Raw genomic sequence first — 24,343 nt, forward strand, 5'->3', positions numbered from 1 at the left:
ATCTGTGACCTGGTTGGCAACCGGTGATAACCGCGTTGCAAACCCTTTGACGAGTAGACTAAATGTTGCATTGATCAAAGCAATGGGTCGAAATTGCTTAATAAAGTATGCTCCTGGGACCTTGGGAAGCAAAGTGATAATAGCATAGTTTAGATGATGTCAATCCTACCTTTGGTAAAGTCATGAAGCAACTCAAACATTTGTAGTCCAACCATGGGCCAATTTTTTTAATAAAAAGACATTGAGAACCATTTGGTCTTGGTGCAGTATTAGTACGTGTGCCCGTAAGAGCCACCTCTAACTCCTTGGCCAACAAAGGGGCAGTTAATGTATCATTTTCGATGGCACTAGCAGACCCCTCCTTAACTTAGGGCCGCCACGTTCACCCGAGGCGAGCAACTCCCTATAAAAGGAATACATGTGCCTTTTGTAACGCCTCATGTTCAGTAACATTATTGGGACCATCCCTAAGCGCAACGATACTGCATCTTGTACGCTTGCCGTTGGCCATTGCCTGAAAGTACGCGGTATTGAGGTCTCCCTTTCCCATTCAAGTTTGGGATCCTCAATGCTGCGAGTATATTTCTTCACAGTGCATGATGAAAACCGTATCATCCTCAATGCTATATCTAAGAGCCCACTCCGCCTCGGATAACCCAAGGCCATCGTCTAACAAATCGAATTCCTGGATCTTACCAACTAAGGCGGTCTTTTTGGACTCAAGGGCACCACCAAGGTTAGCCCCGCCCACCATCTAGGGTGGTGTCTCAGCCTCCTAATACAATGCTGCCATGGATTCATTGCATCTGTCAAGGGACCAAAAGGATGGCTGCAAGCCAAAGCCCATTTCTCCAGCACAAGGTCCACGAAACCTGAGCCAACAAAGCGTTGGTCTGAATCTAACAAAGTTAACAACAGCACCTTTCGCTTGGTGTGAGCAGTGGACCAACAAAGTGGCACAGCAAGTCTTAAAGTCCTACTCGCTCCGGTCACTACGAGGGTGAAAGAAATGGGGAATCTCGTTCGGTCGCTCCTCTTTCCCAGCTGGGTCAATCGCCCAGACAAAAGTTCAGCGGACCTTCTGTCCACACTGCAACACTTTCAGCGTCACACTCCACTTTCTGAAGCTTCTGGACACCAAACCCTGAGTTTCCCTGATACACTACCCAAATTGTCACGGAAAATGCTCAAAACAGAAGGGAAAAAAGAACTGTTTCTATGCCAATGGGTTCTTTTCTTTTCTTGACACAGGAATTAATCAACGGGAAAAACAACCCAATCATGTGTACCCAATTCGCCATGGATCTCACTCTGTCACCGTCTGCACGAAGCTTTGTGCCGCGGTGTGTACGCACTTTCACCATAACTACAAAAATCCAACGGCGGCCGGCCTTCTGGAAGAACATTTCAGCTGCTAGCAGTATGTACACAACAACAAAAGGGCGCCATCAACCTCATCGCGGCTCGACGACGGTGATGGAGACGTCGTTGATGGACTGGGGCGAGAAGGTGGACTCGGTCTTGGTGGAGAAGGGGATCATCGCCGCCGGGAAGGTCCTCAGCCGGGTGAACATGGGCGGCCTGGCCGGCGCGGGCAGGTCCATGTGGTCGCTGATGAGCATGAGCAGTACGCTGGACATGGTCGGCCGGAGCTCCGGGTCGTCCTGCACGCAGAGGAGCCCCACGTGGAAGCACCGCCACGCCTCCTCCTTGGAGTAGGCCCGCCCCAGCGCCGGGTCCATGAACTCGGCCGCCTTCTCCTCCGTCCAGCTCTTCCATGCCTGCACCAACACAGAGCAGCAGCTCAGTGCTGAAACTTACCAGTAGATAATGGCAGTGATACCAGTAGAGTTCTTGAGAGACTATTATGTACGTACGTCTTGGATGAGGGTCTGCTCGTGCTCCTCGAGGTAGAGCGCGCCGTTCCGCTTGCCGCCGAGGATCTCGATGAGAAGGACCCCGAAGCTGAACACGTCCGACTTCACCGAGAACACGCCCTCCATCACGAACTCCGGCGCCATGTACCCGCTGCATTGCATGGTGACCGGGATTCAGGTGAGTAAGCATGCATGCAGTACGGCCGGCCAACACTGCACAGTAATGGAGGTGGTCGGATCGCTTACTAGGTTCCGACGACGCGGCCGGTGTTAACCTCGATGCACTCGTCCTCGAAGATCTTGGCCATGCCGAAGTCGGAGATCTTGGGCCTCATCTTGTTGTCGAGGAGCACGTTGCTGGCCTTGAGGTCCCGGTGGACGACCTTGAGCAGCGAGTCCTCGTGCAGGTAGAGCAGCCCGCGCGCGATGCCCAGGATGATGCTGTGCCGGGTTTTCCAGTCCAGCTGCGCGCTCTTGCTTGCGTCTAATCAGCAAAGTGGTAACAGTAACAGTTAATTAGTCAAAACTCTGAGTGATCAGGGATCGACCAACACAGCAAACGTACTACCTACATCACGTAGAGATCACCAGCAACCGATTAATTAAGGATCTCGTTGTCCGGCCGAAAAACTTGGGGCGTAGTTAGTACCATGTGGCGTGCAGGTCGCTCGCAGTGCGCGTCACGCGATAATTATCCGGCCACTTACAGGTTGCGATCAGTACGTAGTACGTCGCCAGTCGGTTCATCAATGACAGATTGCTCGATTTAATTGCGCGGTCCATGGATCGCCGGGCAGTAGGCAGGCACGGCACCGGCTGGCCCCCATTAACCAAACGAGGGAGGGAGTTAATGGCGCGACGCCGCAGGTTTCAACCACCGCCCCTCCTCCTCGAGCTCTTTTCTTTCCGAGCTTAGCTACCAACCGGAATGGATGAGACGGGTGAAAGGGGCAGGGAAAGGGACGCACCGAAGAGGAAGGCGTCGAGGCTGCGGTTGGGGAGGTACTCGTAGACGAGCAGCTTCTCGTCGCGCTCGGCGCACCAGCCCAGCAGCCGCACCAGGTTGCGGTGCTGCAGCTTGGCGATCAGCTCCACCTCGTTCCGGAACTCCGCCGCGCCCTGCCGCGACCGCGCCGACAGCCGCTTCACCGCGATCTCCGACCCGCCCGTCAGCACGCCCTTTGGTTGGTTGGTTCACATGACAATCAAAGCTCGGTTCAGCATAGACAGAAATGGCGGGAGAGGCTGAGCTCTCTACACAAATGTTAAGTACACTAGGGACTAGCTAGTAAGAGACTACTGCTAAATTGCAGAGCAGATGATTCTTGATTAATACTACTAATCAACTGTGGTAGGTAAAGCACGTACTCTGTAGACAGGGCCGAAGCCGCCCTCGCCGAGCTTGTTGGCCTTGGAGAAGTTGTCGGTGGCGGCGTGGATGGAGGCGAGGTCCATGAGCGGCAGGTCGGAGCTCGACATCGGCCGCAGGCTCTGGAGCAGCGATCTCCTCACGGCTGAAGACGACCAACATAAATAAGATTCGCATTCCTACTTCACTCCCAGTACGTAAAGTAACCAAGAAGAAGCAAGCCGGTCCAGTCAGAGACGGCGGAGGATGCACGTACCGTTGCGCTTCCGCCAGCGCCAGCAGTAGATGCAGTAGAAGAGCGTGCAGAAGATGACCACCACCAGCACGGACACCATTATCTTCATCGCCTCCTGGCTCGACCCGCGCCCCGCAGCCGCCTCGCCGTCGCCCGACGGCGCCGGGGACGACGACGACGACGTGCCCATGAGCCGGCGGTGCGCGGCGCGCCGCGACGCCATGCGCTGCTCCAGCGGAGGAAGGTCCCTGCCGGTGATTGCCTGACGAACCTTGAAGTGGTGAAAAGGGAGGAGGAGGGGGAGGAGAAAGACGTGAGAATGGCGGGGACGGGGAGTGGGAGTGAGTGAGACGATGGTGGCTGCGGCCGGCTGAAAGGTTCTACTAGTAGCAGCAGCAGCAGTTGCCAAATGTCCACCTACCGGATCTTTGTTTTTCCTTCTTCCGGCACCGGCAGTCGGCACAGCGCCTGGCCCGGCAACAGCGCAGTTATTTATCCTGGCTTCTAAAGGGCGCATTTGCAGTGGAAAGTTTCATTATCCTCTTCTTTTTGCATACCTCCACAAGGTAAAAACCATAGGATGAGGTTCCATGAGTTGGCAGTAAAAATCTTAGGAGGTTCCTGAACTAGTATAGTAGTACCATGCAAGTAAACAAGTGTGGGTAAAACCAGTCATGCTCACGATAGATTAGTCTACCTGTCCCAATTAAGCCACTGATGAGCCTTCATTAAGTCAGTTAGGTCTTAGTGGGATGTTGAGAGGTTAAGTATCCAGCTATTTACTACTCCACCATGCCTTGTTATAAACAGATCACAAATTCCACAGTTACCAAAAATACAAAGAATCACCTCTCAAAAAAAATCTTGAAGGGACATTGCTTCGAATGGTTGGTTATCTCATGATCCTTTTTGAAGTGATTGGTTTTCTCATAATCAATGTCGTAATGGATGCTTTATTTTTAAGAAATACCAACTAAAACGTAGAGGTGTGCGCTCACACACAAACACACTGACACAGTGTCTACTGATGACTGCATTTACAGATGTTCAAGATTGACAAAGTCCCCAATAGCGCCTGCTATCGACAAGAACGTCGCCTCCTACTGAAAAACTAATCCACTTTTATAGGGACACGAGAGTGCGTCAAACCTGGCTTTGATCTTGGGATGGGGTTACCAGCCATAGGTGAGTTGTTCTTAACCATGTCGTGTAAAACAAAACCAAATTTGTTTTTACAAAAATATACATACGAATGCTATCAGAGCTGGTGAACGATAAGTAAAGTGTATTGTTTCAAAGGGAAAATAAATCCTATTTAGACCCTGGACTGTGGTGCATGGTCTAAAATGAAGCCCTAAAAATGGAACCTTAAACTTTCAGTTTGTGCTGTTGTAGTACAAACAAATGTGCATCTACAATCCACAAGTTTTAAGAAAGAAACAAGCAATCGCTACATTCTACATAAAATTTGCAATATTGGTACAAAAAATGTGTGCCTAGAATTGACGAGTTTCAAGAAGAAAAAAGCAAGGGATTGCTACATTCTAGTACATAGCAGGGGTGTTAGCGTGAACTATTTCAAGCTTGTCAGAAAATAGGCTAGATGAAAACGGTATATTATAAGCGCACATTACATAACAAAGAGAACTAAACAGTACAAAAGCACATGAGATAATGTATCAATCAGTGATTTGAGGCCCAAATCGGAAACAACAACTTTTGCCTTCCAAAAAAACAAATAGCGAGAATGCTAACACATCATTATAGATAATGTATCCATACCACTGACAGCTAGATTCTAGTCTTATCTAACAAAAAAGAAGCACACTCAGTTTCCCAAGTGCACATATGATAATATGTTCATGGTACCGCGGGTCACATCACTTTAGCTAAATAAAAACATGGTTTCCAAGACGAAAGACGCACAACAGTTTTGGGACAGTTATACATGCTGAAATGAAATAACACAAGATTGAGAAGACACACACCATGGATATGGATCTGCTCTTTGTGCTTCATGCAAATAACCTGCATAGCAAAGACTCTTCCAGGTGTGACCATTAGAAAAGTGCAGAACCATCTCTAGTTAATCAGCAAGTTTCAAGAAAAAAAGAAAAAACAATTGCTACATTCTACATAGCAGGGGTGTTATCATGAACTGTTTCAAGCTTGATGCAGAATAAGCTAGAAGAAAAGATTAAATAAGCAGACAATACATACAAAGAGAACTAAACAAAGCAAAAGTACATGAGATCAAATAGGTGTGGTCTCCTTGTTCGGGCATCACCAAGCAGAGAGAATGATTGCAACGAGGAGGAACGAGAATGAGGCAATGAAGGTGTGGACTCGGTTCAGATTCAGAGCCCGAACCTGAAAGATCAACTTTTGTCTTCCAAAAGAACAAAATAGCGAGAATGCTAACACATCATTACAGATAATGTATGCATACCACTGAATCAAGCTAGATTATAATCTGATATAACAAAAAAGAAGCACAATTAATTTCTCAAAGTGCATATATGACAAAAACATGGTCTCCGAGCTGAAGGGTGCACAACAATTTTAGGACAATTATACATCCTGGACCGATAACACAATATTGAGTAGATATACTATAAATAGATAGATATGGACTGAACCCACTGCTCTTTGTGCTGGATGCTGGTAAAGCTACGGGATAACATGCATAACAAAGACTCTTTCAGCAGGTGTAACCACTAGAAAATCAAAGAAACATCTCGTTGATCAGTGCAGATTCTATTTACACTTACGTGTGCTCCCCTCCACACTTCACTCCTCGGCTCCTAGTCGTACGTCTGTGTTGAAACACAAGATTTTCCCACTGTTCCAGTAAAGGCGCTGGCAGCAGGTTGCGACGTGGAGGACAAGGCTGTACGGCCTAGGCACGGGTCCATCGAGGAAGTGTCCGTCAAACACCTGTGACCAGGTACCGCTGCCAAGATCGTATAGCGGTAGAGTTCCCCTGCCTGAAAGACCACCACCTATTTCATTGACAACGGCGATGGAGTTCCCCTGGACGGATGGCAGGCTCTTGGAGTTAACAGCCATGTTCCATCCGCCGATGAAGACGGCTTGATCACCGATGCTTGTCAGCTGCATGGTGGTGACTCCATTTAGAAGGTCAGCAACCCGGAAAAGCACAATCCTTGAGTGTCCACTGTCACAGCCAACCAAAAGCAGCTCGGAGTTGCACTCTACCAGTTGAAGCATCCTCAACAGTTTCACTGGACACTGGGTGACCATTTGTGGTGGTATCACTGACCATGAGGAGAGGTTGGAATCTTCTGGAGGATTGATGCGCAGGATGCGCGATGGTTCGAGACCCCACCCTCCATCCACCACATAGAGGCTGCCACCGAATGGCAATGCCGAGTACAACAACAACAACAACAACAACAACAACAAAGCCTTTAGTCCCAAACAAGTTGGGGTAGGCTAGAGGTGAAACCCATAAGATCTCGCAACCAACTCATGGCTCTGGCACATGGATAGCAAGCTTCCACGCACCCCTGTCCATAGCTAGCTCTTTGTCGATACTCCAATCCTTCAGGTCTCTCTTAACGGACTCCTCCCATGTCAAAATCGGTCGACCCCGCCCTCTCTTGACATTCTCCGCACGCTTTAGCCGTCCGCTATGCACTGGAGCTTCTGGAGGCCTGCGCTGAATATGCCCAAACCATCTCAAACGATGTTGGACAAGCTTCTCCTCAATTGGTGCTACCCCAACTCTATCTCGTATATCATCATTCCGGACTCGATCCTTCCTCGTGTGGCCACACATCCATCTCAACATACGCATCTCCGCCACACCTAACTGTTGAACATGTCGCCTTTTAGTCGGCCAACACTCCGCGCCATACAACATTGCTGGTCGAACCGCCGTCCTGTAGAACTTGCCTTTTAGCTTTTGTGGCACTCTGTTGTCACAGAGAATGCCAGAAGCTTGGCGCCACTTCATCCATCCGGCTTTGATTCGATGGTTCACATCTTCATCAATACCCCCATCCTCCTGCAACATTGACCCCAAATACCGAAAGGTGTCCTTCCGAGGTACCACCTGGCCATCAAGGCTAACCTCCTCCTCCTCACAGCTAGTAGTACTGAAACCGCACATCATGTACTCGGTTTTAGTTCTACTAAGCCTAAACCCTTTCGATTCCAAGGTTTGTCTCCATAACTCTAACTTCCTATTTACCCCCGTCCGACTATCGTCAACTAGCACCACATCATCTGCAAAGAGCATACACCATGGGATATCTCCTTGTATACCCCTTGTGACCTCATCCATCACCAATGCAAAAAGATAAGGGCTCAAAGTTGACCCCTGATGCAGTCCTATCTTAATCGGGAAGTCATCGGTGTCGACATCACTTGTTCGAACACTTGTCACAACATTATTGTACATGTCCTTGATGAGGGTAATGTACTTTGCTGGGACTTTGTGTTTCTCCAAGGCCCACCACATGACATTCCGTGGTATCTTATCATAGGCCTTCTCCAAGTCAATGAACACCATATGCAAGTCCTTCTTATGCTCCCTATATCTCTCCATAAGTTGTCGTACCAAGAAAATGGCTTCCATGGTCGACCTCCCAGGCATGAAACCAAACTGATTTTTGGTCACGCTTGTCATTCTTCTTAAGCGGTGCTCAATGACTCTCTCCCATAGCTTCATTGTATGGCTCATCAGCTTAATTCCACGGTAATTAGTACAACTCTGAACATCCCCCTTGTTCTTGAAGATTGGTACTAATATACTCCGTCTCCATTCTTCTGGCATCTTGTTTGCCCGAAAAATGAGGTTGAAAAGCTTGGTTAGCCATACTATCGCTATGTCCCCGAGACCTTTCACACCTCAATGGGGATACAATCAGGGCCCATCGCCTTGCCTCCTTTCATCCTTTTTAAAGCCTCCTTCACCTCAGACTCCTGGATGCGCCGCACAAAACGCATGCTGGTCTCATCAAAGGAGTCATTCAGTTCAATGGTAGAACTCTCATTCTCCCCATTGAACAGCTTGTCGAAGTACTCCCGCCATCTATGCTTAATCTCTTCGTCCTTCACCAAGAGTTGGCCTGCTCCGTCCTTGATGCATTTGACTTGGCCAATATCCCTCGTCTTCCTCTCCCGGATCTTAGCCATCTTATAGATGTCCCTTTCACCTTCCTTCGTGCCTAACCGTTGGTAGAGGTCCTCATATGCCCGACCCCTTGCTTCACCAACAGCTCGCTTTGCGGCCTTCTTCGCCATCTTGTACTTCTCTATGTTGTCTGCACTCCTATCCAGGTATAGGCGTCTGAAGCAATCTTTCTTCTCTTTAAGCGCCTTCTGGACATCATCATTCCACCACCAGGTATCCTTATCTTCGCTTCTCCTTCCCCTGGACACTCCAAACTCCTCCGAGGCCACCTTACGAATGCAAGTCGCCATCTTCATCCACACATTGTCCGCATCCCCTCCTTCCTCCCAAGGGCCCTCCTTAAATACCCTCTCCTTGAACACCTGAGCTACCTCCCCCTTGAGCAATGCCGAGTACAAGTGTTTCATTTTCCAGCTCGTAGGAGTCCACTGCCGGTCACCGGTGGATGCATACGCCACACGATCAAGGCCAGTCAACGCGAGCATCATGGTGACAGTACCAACCAGATTGACGGAGACGGGCGCGCAGACAAACCGGGTGTCCTGAATCTTGCTAAAGTCACTGATGAAGCACCCTAACTTGGCCAGCTGAGGGAAGATGGAGAAAGTGGCGGGAACAAAACGACGTCGCCTGTAAAGGGGTGGAGAAGGCAGATGACAGTGCTCTTGTTGTGCCGCAGGAGAAGGAGGCCGTCAGGGCAGTCAAGCACAGAGTGGTTTCTGAAGCAAGGGAGTCTGACGTGAACGAAGGTGCCGGTCAAAAGGTTGAAGAAGCGTACATAGCCAAGTAGTGCAGGGTGGCCTGGGTACAGACCGCCACCTTCTGGGAACATCATCCACTGTCGTGGGTGGAAGCACGGGTCGACCATGCCTCGACCGCGTGGGCAAGGAGTCGTGACACGCCATCCTAAGCACACTGCACGGAACCGGACGTAGTCCAACAGGTCGCTGGCGAGTACCCGACTGGCAATCAGGTCGAGCAGGTCTGTGTGCAGTGATGCCCATGTGGATTGGGCAGGATCAGCAAGGCGTCTGGATAGGCGACGACTGTGGCCGCCATGGCGCAGAGAAGCGCCTGGCTCCACTTGGTGCGTGGCCATTCTAGCTTTCACATTCCTCATTTCCTACACAGAAAAGAAAGCCTGTGAGTTGAGTGTGTTAGCTAGCGTCTTTGATAAAGCAGGGTAGTTTGATACCCGAATAGAAGACTGCAAAATGTTTAGGCAAGCAACAGGATCACCCTGACGGCTTCTCGTGCCACCTATACGAATGATTACACTGTATCACCTCTGTTCTGAATTATAAGAAGTTTTGGATATTTCGATATGGACTACATACGGACTGAAATGAGCCAACAAACACACTAAAACTCATCTATATACATCCAATTTGGAAAAAAGTTACAGCATCTTATAATTTGGTACAGAGGGAGTACTTTCTCAGTTACAGCAGAGTCTGTAGGGATGCATCTTGGCTCATGTGTTGACAGGCCACACAAATTTCACATTTTTTTTGGGAAGCTGTCCCTCACAAGCAGTGGCGGACCCATCATCGGGGCGAGCTGGGGCGGCCGCCCCGGGTCGCGGGCGGTGGAAAAATCGGCACCCCTACATATCCTTCCTCCTGTTTCCTGCGGCACGCGTCAGACAGCAAGCAGCGAGCAATTCATTGTGGCGGCGGCGCTGTTCTACGTGACTGCGTCAAGGGATACGAGCCTACAAGGGAGAAATAGATTTGGGCTGGACTAGTGTACTGGGCTACGTTTACTACAGGCCCAAATGCCCAATCGACAACTCTCCTCAAACAAAAAAATATCCCCAATTCGCGTGTTGCGCCGCTGCCAGACTTAAAGGTATACCATAATCATATGATCATATCAAAATATACATCCCCGTGTTCTTTATGCAAGTACACCGTCAGACTTGTGCTAATACATTCATAATTTTGTAGGTCTCATTTGAAATTATGGGATCTTATTGTGGCATCAAGTCAGCATTTCAAGCGACAAGAGTCCATGTCAGTAGTTTGCTACTCCCTCCGATCCATATTAATTGTCGCCGATTTGGTACAAATATTAATTGTCGCCGATTTAGAACAATAATATGGATCAGAGGGGTAGTTTTGAAGACCTTTTGTATGCTTTTGTTGTTGAATGTTATGAGTTCTAGTTGAATAGAGTTGCATTTGTACCGAAAAAAATTTAGACGTTAAATGTTCGCCCCGGCTAACTTGAATTCCTGGGTCCGCCACTTCTCACAAGATTCACCGCACCAATACTAGCTCTCCGTTAATACAGGTTGAACGAAGTTGTACCATTCTGGTTCTCCTTTACTAATCGCTCAATCCTCTAGACTGGTAACTGATTTCATGTTGTAGATTCGCTCCCCAAGTCCCCAGTTCCTAAACTGCTGGATGCGTAAATTAGGAGAACGCAACGGAAGATCTCAACTCACCAGATCGTTCGTTGCCCGTAGATCTTCTGGTAATCGCCGGCTCGCCGCCGGTTGGACAGCAACCCCAGGGCCTATGCGCCGCCTGAGCGTGGGTCGTGGTTGCCGCCGCCGCCGCCGCCGCCTTGGGGCGCCCTCGTTGCGCCCGCGCCTGAAATGTGAGCGAGCCAGCTTTTTTTTTTTCGAGAGAGGAGAGAGTTGTTTTTCCGTTCCAAGGCCGAGAGAGTCAGGCAGTTCGGTTGAGGGCATGGGAATTGGGCTGGGCCTGCCGTTGAAATAGCAGGAACAGGTATGTCTTCTGTTTGGGCTACTAGTGATCGTGCAAACACAAAAGACATTCAATTAAAATAGTACCCCTAAAAAAACATTCAATTAAGATAGTTCCATGATCCCTCATTTTTTTATGAAATAATTCCATGTTTCCCTCGTCAAAAATAAATAAATTAGTTTCATGTTTCTCTCACTAAAATATTGACTATAATAGTTCTCTTAAAATGTACAAATATGGAGTATGTTCTAATTTGTTCACGTATTTTCTGACCTTAAATATTACTGCAAAGGAAGAAAATTATAAAAAACAACTATACATTAATTCAAACATACAGTACATCCAGACAAACTGTAAGCATGCATATGTAACTCATCGTAGAATATCATGTTAGATTACAGTAACTATTAAAAAAAGATCATGCACTTTTAGAGAACAAAAAATACATGAAAGACTCAGTTGTTATAAATATCATGAAAAACTTTTATGCAAGCACAAAAGTAACATTTGCCTGGTTCTTAGAAATAAATATATGTGGAAATTAAAAGTCCCATTGGCCTGGTTTAGGATTTAAGGTTTAGAGGTTAAGGTTTAATCCTGATCAAAGATACTTGGCCAAACGTAGGTGGCAGGGATGTACGAAGTGTTCATTTTGTGATCAGGACGAATATCCTTTGTTTTGATCTATCCCATTTGTGATGTTGCTATGGCGCGTGCTACACGTTGTGTTTAATTTACCTCCTCCAAGCATGGTGAATATGTACAGTAACTGGTTGGGGACAGTCCACTCCAAACATAAGGCGCATATGTGTCAATGTTTGTGTGCTTTAGTGTGAGAAAATGAAATTGATGTAATGACCTTGTCTTTAACATGTCCAATCTTTTAAATGTGTGCAGGTCATCCATGGAGCTACTAGTGCAATCCATACATGGTCTATCCTACTTCGTGTAGATGAGTAAACTGATTTATCACCCTCTCTTCTATGGACCATCACCACACCACCATCCAAAACAATCGCTCTAAAAACTCCATGCACATCAAGCCTCTTCATTTAATACCAAGCCAATTTCACAGGAATACATCCAACCACCTTCTACATGATCATTCGTAACAAAGTATATAGTGCAAAACGTCGAAGTTCCATGCCAAATAGCTACTGCACTGTGCTTTGTGCACCAATGCCATTATTGGTGTGCCATTCCACACAAATTCTTTCAAATTAAATTTGGGAAATGGAGGCTCAATGTATTAAAGAAACACACCATATTGGTCAACATTCATGGATGGATGAGGAGTCGAGGTGCCCAACAATCACTTGGGTATGCCTTACACTAGAGACTCTGATGGCATTTATGAAATTTTTCCTTAAACCTATGACAAGTATGACATTCATGAACACTGAGCCTAGTGTGGTTGATAGATGGGTGTTGAGACCAACAGACCCACTCACCTTCAAGGCTTTGAACCTGCAAGGACTCTAAATAGAAAACTATATGGTATGCAATTACTGGTAGGGCTAGCACTGTCTAGAGCATGTGAAGTTATGAACCACATTCGAAGGGCTACGAGAAAGGAATTGTCGTTGACTTTTGTCCAGATCGACAATCTAGTGGTTTTGTGTTGGGGAACACAGCAATTTCAAAAAAATCATACGCACACGCAAGATATATCTAGGTGATGCATACCAACGAGAGGGGAGAGTGTTGTCTACGTACCCTCGTAGACCGTAAGCGGGAGCGTTATGGCAACGCGGTTGATGTAGTCATACGTCTTCACGATCCGACCGATCCTAGTACCGAAGGTACGACACCTCCGCGATCTGCACACGTTCAGCTCGGTGACGTCCCATGAACTCTAGATCCAGCTGAGTGTCGAGGGAGAGTTTTGTCAGCACGATGGTGTGATGACGGTGATGATGAAGCTACCGGAACAGGGCTTCGCCTAAGCACCGCTACGGTATGACCGAGGTGGATTATGGTGGAGGGGGGCACCACACATGGCTAAGACAATGATCAACTTGTGTGTCTATGGGGTGCCCCCTCCCCCGTATATAAAGGAGTGGAGGAGGGGGGAGGGCGGACCCTCTATGGCGCGGCCTAGGGGAGTCCTACTCCCACCGGGAGTAGGATTCCCCCCTTCCAAGTAGGAGTAGGAGAGGAAGGAAGGAGGAGAGAGGGAGGAAGGAAAGGGGGGCCGACCCCCCTCCCAATGCGGATTGGGCTTGGGGGGCGCCCCCTCCTAGGCCGCCTCCTCCTGTCTCCCACTAAGGCCCAATAAGGCCCATACACTCCCCAGGGGGTTCCGGTAACCTCCCGGTACTCCGGTAAATGCCTGAACTCACCCAGAACCATTCCGATGTCCAAACATAGTCATCCAATATATTGATCTTTATGTATCGACCATTTCGAGACTCCTCGTCATGCCCGTGATCATATCCGGGACTCCGAACTACCTTCGGTACATCAAAACACATAAACTCATAATACCGATCGTCACCGAACGTTAAGCTTGCGGACCCTACGGGTTCGAGAACTATGTAGACATGACCGAGACTCATCTCTGGTCAATAACCAATAGTGGAACCTGGATGCTCATATTGGTTCTTGCATATTCTATGAAGATCTTTATCGGTCAAACCGCATAACAACATACATTGTTCCGTTTGTCATCGGTATGTTACTTGCCCAAGATTCGATCGTCGGTATCATCATACCTAGTTCAACCTTGTTACCGGAAAGTCTCTTTACTCGTTCCGTAATACTACATTTTGTAACTAACTCATTAGTTACATTACTTGCAAGGCTTGTAGTGATGTACATTATTGAGAGGGCCCAGAGATACCTCTCCGACAATCGGAGTGACAAATCCTAATCTCGATCTATGCCAACTCAAAAAACACCATCGGAGACACCTGTAGAGCATCTTTATATTCACCCAGTTATGTTGTGACATTTAATAGCACACTAAGTGTTCCTCCGGTATTCGGGAGTTGCATAATCTCATAGTCATCGGAACATGTATAAATTATGAAGAAAGCAATAGCAACAAACTAAACGATCATAGTGCTAAGCTAACGGATGGGTCTTGTCAATCACATCATTCTCTAATGATGTGACCCCGTTCATCAAATGACAACACATGTCTATGGTCAGGAAACATAACCATCTTTGATTAACGAGCCAGTCAAGTAGAGGCATACTAGCTAGGACACTTTATTTGTCTATGTATTCACACCGGCACTAAGTTTCCGGTTAGTACAATTCTAGCATGAATAATAAACATTTATAATGATATAAGGAAATATAAATAACAACTTTATTATTGCCTCTCGGGCATATTTCCTTCAGTCTCCCACTTGCACTAGAGTCAATAATCTAGTTCACATTGTCATGTGATTAGTTCACATCTTCATGTGACTAATACCCAAAGGGTTTACTAGAGTCAATAATCTAGTTCACATCGCTATGTGATTAACACCCAAAGAGTGATCATGTTTTGCTTGTGATAGAAGTTTAGTCTATGGGTCTACAACATTCAGATCCGTATGTATTTAACAAATTTCTATGTCTACAATACTCTGCACGGAGCTACTCTAGCTAATTGCTCCCACTTTCAATATGTATCTAGATCGAGACTTAGAGTCATCTAGATCGGTGTCAAAAGCTTGCATCGACGTAACTCTTTATGATGAACTCTTTTATCACCTTCAAAACCGAGAAATATTTCCTTAGTCCTCTAAGGATAATGTTGACCGCTGTCCAGTGATCTACTACTAGGTCACTATTGTACTCCCTTGCCAAAATCATGCTAAGGTATACAATAGGACTGGTACACAGCATGGCATACTTTATAGAACCTATGACTAAGGCATAGGGAATGACTTTTCATTCTCTTTCTATTTTCTGCCGTGGTCGGGTTTTGAGTCTTTACTCAACTTCACACCTTGCAACATAGGCAATAACTCCTTCTTTGACTGTTCCATTTTGAACTACTTCAAAATCTTGTCAAGGTATGTACTCATTGAAAAATCTTACCAAGCATCTTGATCTATCTCTATAGATCTTAATGCTCAATGTGTAAGCAGCTTCACCGAGGTCTTTCTTGGAAAAACTCTTTTCAAACACTCCTTTATGTTGTCCAGAAAATTCTACATCATTTCCAATCAACAATATGTCACTCACATATACTTATCAGAAAAGTCGTCGTGCTCCCACTCACTTTCTTGTAAATACAGGCTTTACCACAAGTCTCTATAAAACCATATGCTTTGATCAACTCGTCAAAGCGTATATTCCAACTCTGAGATGTTTGCACCAGTCCATAGATGGATCGCTGGAGCTTGCACACTTTGTTAGCATCTTTAGGATTGACAAAACCTTCTTGTTGTATCATATACAACTCTTCTTTAAGAAATCCATTAAGGAATGCAGTTTTGACATCCATTTGCCAGATTTCATAAAATGTGGCAATTGCTAACATGACTCGGACAGACTTAAGCATCGCTACGAGTGAGCAAATCTTATCTTAGTCAACACCTTGAACTTGTCGAAAACCTTTTTTGCGACAATTCGAGCTTTGCAGATAGTAACACTACTATTAGCGTTCGTCTTCCTCTTGAAGATCCATTTATTCTCAATACCTCACCGATCAATGGCAAGTCAATCAAAGTCCATACTTTGTTCTCATACATGGATCCCATCTCAGACTTCATGGCCTCAAGCCATTTTGCAGAATCTGGGCTCATCATCGCTTCCTCATGGTTCGTAGGTTCGTCATGGTCTAGTAACATGACTTCCAGAACAGGATTACCGTACCACTCTGATGCGGACCATACTCTGGTTGACCTACGAGGTTCCGTAGTAACTTGATCTGAAGTTTCATGATCATCATCATTAGCTTCCTCACTGGTGTAGGAATCACTGAAACTGATTTCTGGGATGAACTACTTTCCAATTCAGGAGAAGGTACAATTACCTCATCAAGTTCTACTTTCCTCCCACTCACTTCTTTTGAGAGAAACTCCTTCTCTAGAAAGGATCCATTCTTAGCAAAAAATATCTTGCCTACGGATCTGTGATAGAAGGTGTACCCAACAGTTTCTTTTGAGTATCCTATGAAGACACACTTCTCTGATTTGGGTTCGAGCTTATCAGGTCGAAACCTTTTCACATAAGCATCGCAACCCCAAACTTTAAGAAACGACAACTTTTGTTTCTTGCCAAACCATAGTTCATACGGTGTCGTCTCAATGGATTTAGATGGTGCCCTATTTAATGTGAATGCAGTTGTCTCTAATGCATAACCCCAAAATGATAGTGGTAATTCGGTAAGAGACATCATAGTTTGCACCATATCTAATAAAGTATGGTTATGACATTTGGACACACCATTACATTATGGTGTTCCAGGTGGCGTGAGTTGCGAAACTATTTCACATTGTTTCAAACAAAGACCAAACTCGTAACTCAAATATTTGTTTCTGCGATCAGATCATAGAAACTTTATTTTCTTGTTACGATGATTTTCCACTTCACTCTAAAATTCTTTGAACTTTTCAAATGTTTCAGACTTATGTTTCATCAAGTAGATATACCCATATCTTCTCAAATCATCTGTGAAGGTCAGAAAATAACGATACCCGCCGCGAGCATCGACACTCATTGGACCGCACACATTAGTATGTATTATTTCCAACAAGTCTGTTGCTCGCTCCATTGTTCCAAAGAACGGAGTCTTAGTCATCTTTCCCATGAGGCATGATTCGCAAGCATCAAGTGATTCCAAAAGCCCATCAGCATGGAGTTTCTTCATGCGCTTTACACCAATATGACCTAAACGGTAGTGCCACAAATATGTTGCACTATCATTATCAACTTTGCATCTTTTGGCATCAATATTATGAATATGTGTATTACTACGACCGAGATTCAGTAAACCATTCACCTTGGGTGTATGACCACAGAAGGTTTTATTCATGTAAATAGAACAACAATTATTCTTTGTCTTAAATGAATAGCCGTATTGCAATAAACATGATCCAACCATATTTATGCTCAACGCAAACACCAAATAACATTTATTTTAGGTTCAACACTAATCCCGAAGGTAAAGGGAGTGTGCGATGGTGATCTTATCAACCTTTGAATCACTTCCAACTCACATCATCACCTCGCCCTTAACTAGTCTCTGTTTATTTTGCAACTCCTGTTTCGAGTTACTAATCTTAGCAACTGAACCAGTATCAAATACTGAGGGGTTGCTATAAACACTAGTAAAGTACACATCAATAACATGTATATCAAATATACTTTTGTTCACTTTGCCATCCTTCTTATCCGCCAAGTATCTAGGGTAGTTCCACTTCCAGTGACCATTTCCTTTGTAGTAGAAGCACTCATTTTCAGGCTTGGGTCTAGCTTTGGGCTTCTTCATGGGAGTGGCAAATTGCTTGCCATTCTTCTTGAAGTTCCCTTTCTTTCCCTTGCCCTTTTACTTGAAACTAGTGGTCTTGACAACCATCAACACTTGATACTTTTCTTGATTTCTACCTTCACTGATTTCAGCATCGCGAAGAGCTCGGGAATCGTTTTCATCATCCCTTATATATTATAGTTCATCACGAAGTTCCAGTAACTTAGAGATAATGACTAGAGAACTCTATCAATCAATATATTATCTGGAAGATTAACTCCCACTTGATTCAAGCGATTGTAGTACTCAGACATTCTGAGCACATTTTCACTGGTTGAGCTATTCTCCTCCATCTTGTAGGCAAAGTACTGTCAGAGGTCTCATACCTCTCAACACGGGCATGAGTCTGAAATACTAATTTCAACTCTTGGAACATCTTATATGTTCCGTGGCGTTCAAAACGTTTTTGAAGTCCCGGTTCTAAGCCGTAAAGCATGGTGCACTAAACTATCAAGTAGTCATCATACCGAGCTTTGCCAAAACGTTCATAATGTCTGCATCTGCTCCTGCAATAGGTCCGTCACCTAGCGGTGCATCAAGAACATAATTCTTCTGTGCAACAATGAGGATAATCCTCGGATTACAGACCTAGTCCGCATCATTGCTACTATCATCCTTCAACTTATTTTTCTCTAGGAACATATCAAAAATAAATCAGGGAAGCTATAGGCGAGCAATTTATCTACAACATAGATATGCAAATACTATCAGGACTAAGTTCTTGATAAATTTAAGTTCAATTAATCATATTACTTAAGAACTCCCACTTAGATAGACATCCCTCTAATCATATAAGTGATTGCGTGATCCATATCAACTAAACCATGTCTGATCATCACGTGAGATGAAGTAGTTTTCAATGGTGAACATCACTATGTTGATCACATCTACTATATGATTCACGTTCGACCTTTCAGTCTCAGTGTTCCAAGGCCATATCTGCATATGCTAGGCTCGTCAAGTTTAACCGGAGTATTCCGCGTGTGCAAAACTGGCTTCCACCCGTTGTATGTGAACGTAGAGCTTATCACACCCGATCATCACGTGGTGTCTCGGCACGACGAACTGTAGCAACGGTGCATACTCAAGGAGAACACTTGTACCTTGAAATTTAGTGAGAGATCATCTTATAATGCTACTGCCGAACTAAGAAAAATAAGATGCATAAAGGATAACACATCACATGCAATCAATATAAGTGATATGATATGGCCATCATCATCTTGTGCCTTTGATCTTCATCTCCATAGCACCGTCATGATCACCATCGTCACTGGCTTGACACCTTGATCTCCACCGAAGCATCATTTTCGGCTCGCCAACTATTGCTTCTACGACTATCGCTACCGCTTAGTGATAAATTAAAGCAATTACATGGCGATTGCATTTCATACAATAAAGCGACAACCATATGGCTCTTGCCAGTTGCCGATAACTCTATTACAAAACATGATCATCTCATACAATAAAATTTAGCATCATGTATTGACCATATCACATCACAATATGCCCTGCAAAAACAAGTTAGACGTCCTCTACTTTGTTGTTGCAAGTTTTACGTGGCTGCTACGGGCTGAGCAAGAACCGTTCTTACCTACACATCAAAAACCACAACGTGGTATAGTGATTGCTTTTTGATCTTCAGAAAGAACCATGTTCATTGAATCCGATTCAACTAAAGTTGGAGAAACTGACACCCACTAGCTACCTGTGTGCGAAGCACGTCGGTAGAATCGGTCTCACATAAGCATACGCGTAATGTCGGTCTGAGCCACTTCATCCAACAATATCGCTGAATCAAGAATCAACTAGTGACGGCAAGCAATATGTATATACCCACACCCACAACTCCTTTGTCTTCTACTCGTGCATAAAAAATCTACGCATAGATCTGGCTCTGATGCCATTGTTGGGGAACGCAGTAATTTCAAAAAAAATTCCTACGCACACACAAGTTCTATCTAGGTGATGCATAGCAACGAGAAGGGAGTGTGTTGTCTACGTACCCTCGTAGACCGTAAGCGGAAGCGTTATGACAACACGGTTGATGTAGTCGTACATCTTCACGATCAGACCGATCCTAGTACCGAAGGTACGGCACCTCCGTGATCTGCACACATTCAGCTCGGTAACGTGCCATGAACTCTAGATCCAGCTGAGTGTCGAGGGAGAGTTTCGTCAGCACGACGACGTGATGATAGTGATGATGAAGCTACCGGAACAGGGCTTCGCCTAAGCACCACTACGATATGACTGGGGTGGATTATGGTGGAGGAGGGCACCGCACACGGCTGATATGGACGTGGCGGCCACTGATGCTGATATTATTCGTGTTAATTTACTAGCTGCGCCGAGGTTGAAAATTGATGCATTAGATGGAAAATCATCCAACCATGCTGATGCGTTGCATGTCATGATCGTGAATGAGAACAGGCCCAAAGGTGTTCAGCTTGTCCATGAGACCGAGGAAAGGGGCGTGAGGAATATGGATGGATTTGATCCCTTGTATGCTAACAACAGGAGGCACGATTTGGTTTCCTACTTCTACACATGTTCAACAGATCAAGTTAAAAGTACAGATATATGGCATATGCAGATGTCTTGCTTATTATTTATTCTCCTGCCACATACAATGAAGGATCTGAGGCATCCTAGGATACGTGATTTCTTGTGCCTGTGTGCAAGTGGATGGGGCCCACCAAAACAACTCAGGCGTAGCACATTTTCTGGAGACCAAAGTCTGAGTTGGTTAGTATTTAGATTGTTTTTTTCTACAGTTCTTTTTCTGCCGTGAGTTAGAGATAGAATTAGATATTTAGTTTAATTCTTGTGAGTCAAGTTAGAAGGGTCGGCTTGTATTATAAAAGCCAAGTCCGTGTGCCATGTAATGATTAGGTTATTTTGTGATGAATCAGACACCATGTGTGTTTCGGCCATCGGCCATTATCGAGTTTAGAGAATTCTTGTCAAAATCTCTACTGGCGTGTGAGTTCCTGCAACGCGATGCATAGGGGATTACAAGCTGAGCCTATACGGTTCGTCCATGTTATTCCTTCGGATTGAGGGGTTGGCGTGTTGTTTTCGTGGGATTTGCGAACATCTTCATAAACCCGCGACTTGTTCTTGCTGCGATGGATGTTTGTGCCGTGAAAGATCGGGCCAACAACGGACCGACCCTCGTCTCGAGGTTCGCTCCTCATCAACGGCTAAGACAATGATCAACTTGTGTGTCTATTGTTGGGGAACGTAGTAATTTTAAAAAATTTCCTACGCACACGCAAGATCATGGTGATGCATAGCAACGAGGGAAGAGTGTGATCTACGTACCGTTGTAGACCGACAGCAGGAGCGTTAGCACAACGCGGTTGATATAGTCGTACGTCTTCACGGCCCGACTGATCAAGCACCGAAACTACGGCACCTCCGAGTTCTAGCACACGTTCAGCTCGATGACGATCCCCGGACTCCGATCCAGCAAAGTGTCGGGGAAGAGTTCCGTCAGCACGACAGCGTGGTGATGATCTTGATGTACTACCGTCGCAGGGCTTCGCCTAAGCACCGCTACAATATTATCGAGGATTATGGTGGAAGGGGGCACCGCACACGGCTAAGAATATGATCACGTGGATCAACTTGTGTCTCTAGAGGTGCCCCCCTGCCCCCGTATATAAAGGAGCAAGGGAGGAGGAGGCCGGCCCTAGGAGGGGGCGCACCAAGTGTGGAGTCCTACTAGGAATCCCTAGTCCTAGTAGGATTCCACCTCCCATATGGAATAGGAAAAGGAAGGGAAAAGGAGAAGGAAGGAAGGGGGCGCCCCCCTTCCCTAGTCCAATTCGGACCAGACCAAGGGGAGGAGTGCGGCCACCCTTGAGGCCCTTTTTCTTCTTTCCCGTATGGCCCAATAAGGCCCAATACGTATTCCCGTAACTCTCCGGTACTCTGAAAAATACCCGAATCACTCGGAACCTTTCCAATGTCCGAATATAGTCGTCCGATATATCGATCTTTATGTCTCGACCATTTCGAGACTCCTCGTCATGTCCCCGATCTCATCCGAGACTCCGAACTCCTTCGGTACATCAAAACTCATAAACTCATAATATAATTGTCATCGAAACCTTAAGCGTGCGGACCCTATGGGTTCGAGAACAATGTAGACATGACCGAGACACGTCTCCAGTCAATAACCAATAGCGGAACCTGGATGCTCATATTGGCTCCTACATATTCTACGAAGATCTTTATCGGTCAGACCGCATAACAACATACATTGTTCCCTTTGTCATCGGTATGTTACTTGCCCGAGATTCGATCGTCGGTATCTTAATACCTAGTTCAATCTCGTTACCGGCAAGTCTCTTTACTCGTTCTGTAATACATCATCTCACAACTAACTCATTAGTTGCAATGCTTGCAAGGCTTATGTGATGTGCATTACCGAGAGGGCCCAGAGATACCTCTCCGACAGTCGGAGTGACAAATCCTAATCTCGAAATACGCCAACCCAACATTTACCTTTGGAGACACCTGTAGAGCTCCTTTATAATCACCTAGTTACGTTGTGACGTTTGGTAGCACACAAAGTGTTCCTCCGGCAAACGGGAGTTGCATAATCTCATAGTCATAGGAACATGTATAAGTCATGAAGAAAGCAATAGCAACATACTAAACGATCGGGTGCTAAGCTAATGGAATGGGTCATGTCAATCACATCATTCTCCTAATGATGTGATCCCATTAATCAAATAACAACTCTTTGTCTATGGTTAGGAAACATAACCATCTTTGATTAACGAGCTAGTCTAGTAGAGGCATATTAGTGACATTCTATTTGTCTATGTATTCACACATGTATTATGTTTCCGGTTAATACAATTCTAGCATGAATAATAAACATTTATCATGAAATAAGGAAATAAATAATAACTTTATTATTGCCTCTAGGGCATATTTCCTTCAGTCTCCCACTTGCACTAGAGTCAATAATCTAGTTCACAGTGCTATGTGATTTAACACCAATAGTTCACATCATTATGTGACCAACACTCAAAGGGTTTACTAGAGTCAATAATCTAGTTCACATCGCTATGTGATTAACACCCAAAGAGTACTAAGGTGTGATCATGTTTTGCTTATGAGATAATTTTAGTCAACGGGTCTGTCACATACAGATCCGTAATTGCGAATTCTATGTCTACAATGCTCTGCACGGAGCTACTCTAGCTAATTGCTCCCACTTTCAATATGTATCTAGATCGAGACTTAGAGTCATCCAGATCTGTGTCAAAACTTGCATCGACGTAACTTTTTACGATGAACCTTTTTGTCACCTCCATAATTGAGAAATATTTCCTTATTCCACTAAGGATAATTTTGACCGCTGTCCAGTGATCTACTCTTAGATCACTATTGTACTCCCTTGCTTAACACAGTGTAGGGTATACAATAGATCTGGTACACAGCATGGCATACTTTATAGAACCTATGGCTGAGGCATAGGGAATGACTTTCATTCTCTTTCTATCTTCTGCCGTGGTCGGGCTTGAGTCTTACTCAATTTCACACCTTGTAACACAGCCAAGAACTCTTTCTTTGACCATTCCAATTTTTGAACTACTTCAAAATATTGTCAAGGTATGTACTCATTGAAAAAACTTATCAAGCGTCTTGATCTATCTCTATAGATCTTGATGCTCAATATGTAAGCAGCTTTACCGAGGTCTTTCTTTGAAAAACTTCTTTCAAAACAGTCCTTTATGCTTTGTAGAATAATTCTATATTATTTCCGATCAACAATATGTCATTCACATATACTTATCAGAAATGTTGTAGTGCTCCCACTCACTTTCTTGTAAATACAGGCTTCACCGTAAGTCTGTATAAAACTATATGCTTTGATCAACTTATCAAAGCGTATATTCCAGCTCCGAGATGCTTGCACCAGTCCATAGATGGATCGTTGGAGCTTGCATATTTTTTAGCACCTTTAGGATTGACAAAACCTTCTGGTTGCATCATGTACAACTCTTCTTTAAGAAATCCATTAAGGAATGTAGTTTTGTTTATCCATTTGCCAGATTTCATAAAATGCGGCAGTTTCTAACATGATTCGGATAGACTTAAGCATATATACGAGTGAGAAAATCTCATCGTAGTCAACACATTGAACTTGTCGAAAACCTTTTGCGACAATTCTAGCTTTGTAGATAGTAACACTACTATCAGCGTCCGTCTTCCTCTTGAAGATCCATTTATTTTCTATGGCTTGCCGATCATCGGGAAAATCCATCAAAGTCCATACTTTGTTCTCATACATGGATCATATCTCAGATTTTATGGCCTCAAACCATTTCGCGGAATCTGGGCTCATCATCGCTTCCTCATAGTTCGCAAGTTCGTCATGGTCAAGTAACATGACCTCCAGAACAGGATTACCGTACCACACTGGTGCGGATCTCACTCTGGTTTTACCTACGAGGTTCGGTAGTAACTTGATCTGAAGTTACATGATC

General features: G+C 45.2%; 1 protein-coding gene and 1 pseudogene across 3 annotated transcripts; both read right to left on the minus strand.

The window, feature by feature from the left end:
• Positions 1–1,010: 1,010 nt before the first annotated feature.
• Positions 1,011–6,250, minus strand: LOC119328781 (putative receptor-like protein kinase At4g00960). Of its 3 annotated transcripts, none has more exons than XM_037601764.1 (7): positions 5,470–6,250; positions 3,503–4,038; positions 3,246–3,391; positions 2,846–3,056; positions 2,124–2,361; positions 1,878–2,028; positions 1,011–1,781 (listed from the first exon to the last, which is right to left on the minus strand). In XM_037601764.1, exons 2-7 carry the CDS (start codon positions 3,996–3,998, stop codon positions 1,455–1,457), a joined length of 1,569 nt encoding a protein of 522 aa, XP_037457661.1. In that variant the 5' UTR covers positions 3,999–4,038; positions 5,470–6,250; the 3' UTR covers positions 1,011–1,454. The 3 variants fall into 3 exon arrangements, with proteins under 3 accessions (XP_037457661.1, XP_037457662.1, XP_037457660.1); XM_037601765.1 differs by having other exon boundaries at positions 3,503–3,752; positions 3,903–6,250; XM_037601763.1 differs by having other exon boundaries at positions 3,503–6,250.
• LOC119328782 lies at positions 5,465–11,084 on the minus strand (annotated as a pseudogene).
• Between the last annotated feature and the right edge of the window lie 13,259 nt (positions 11,085–24,343).

This window comes from Triticum dicoccoides, chromosome 7A (assembly GCF_002162155.2).
Source record: "Triticum dicoccoides isolate Atlit2015 ecotype Zavitan chromosome 7A, WEW_v2.0, whole genome shotgun sequence".
NCBI lineage: Eukaryota > Viridiplantae > Streptophyta > Magnoliopsida > Poales > Poaceae > Triticum > Triticum dicoccoides.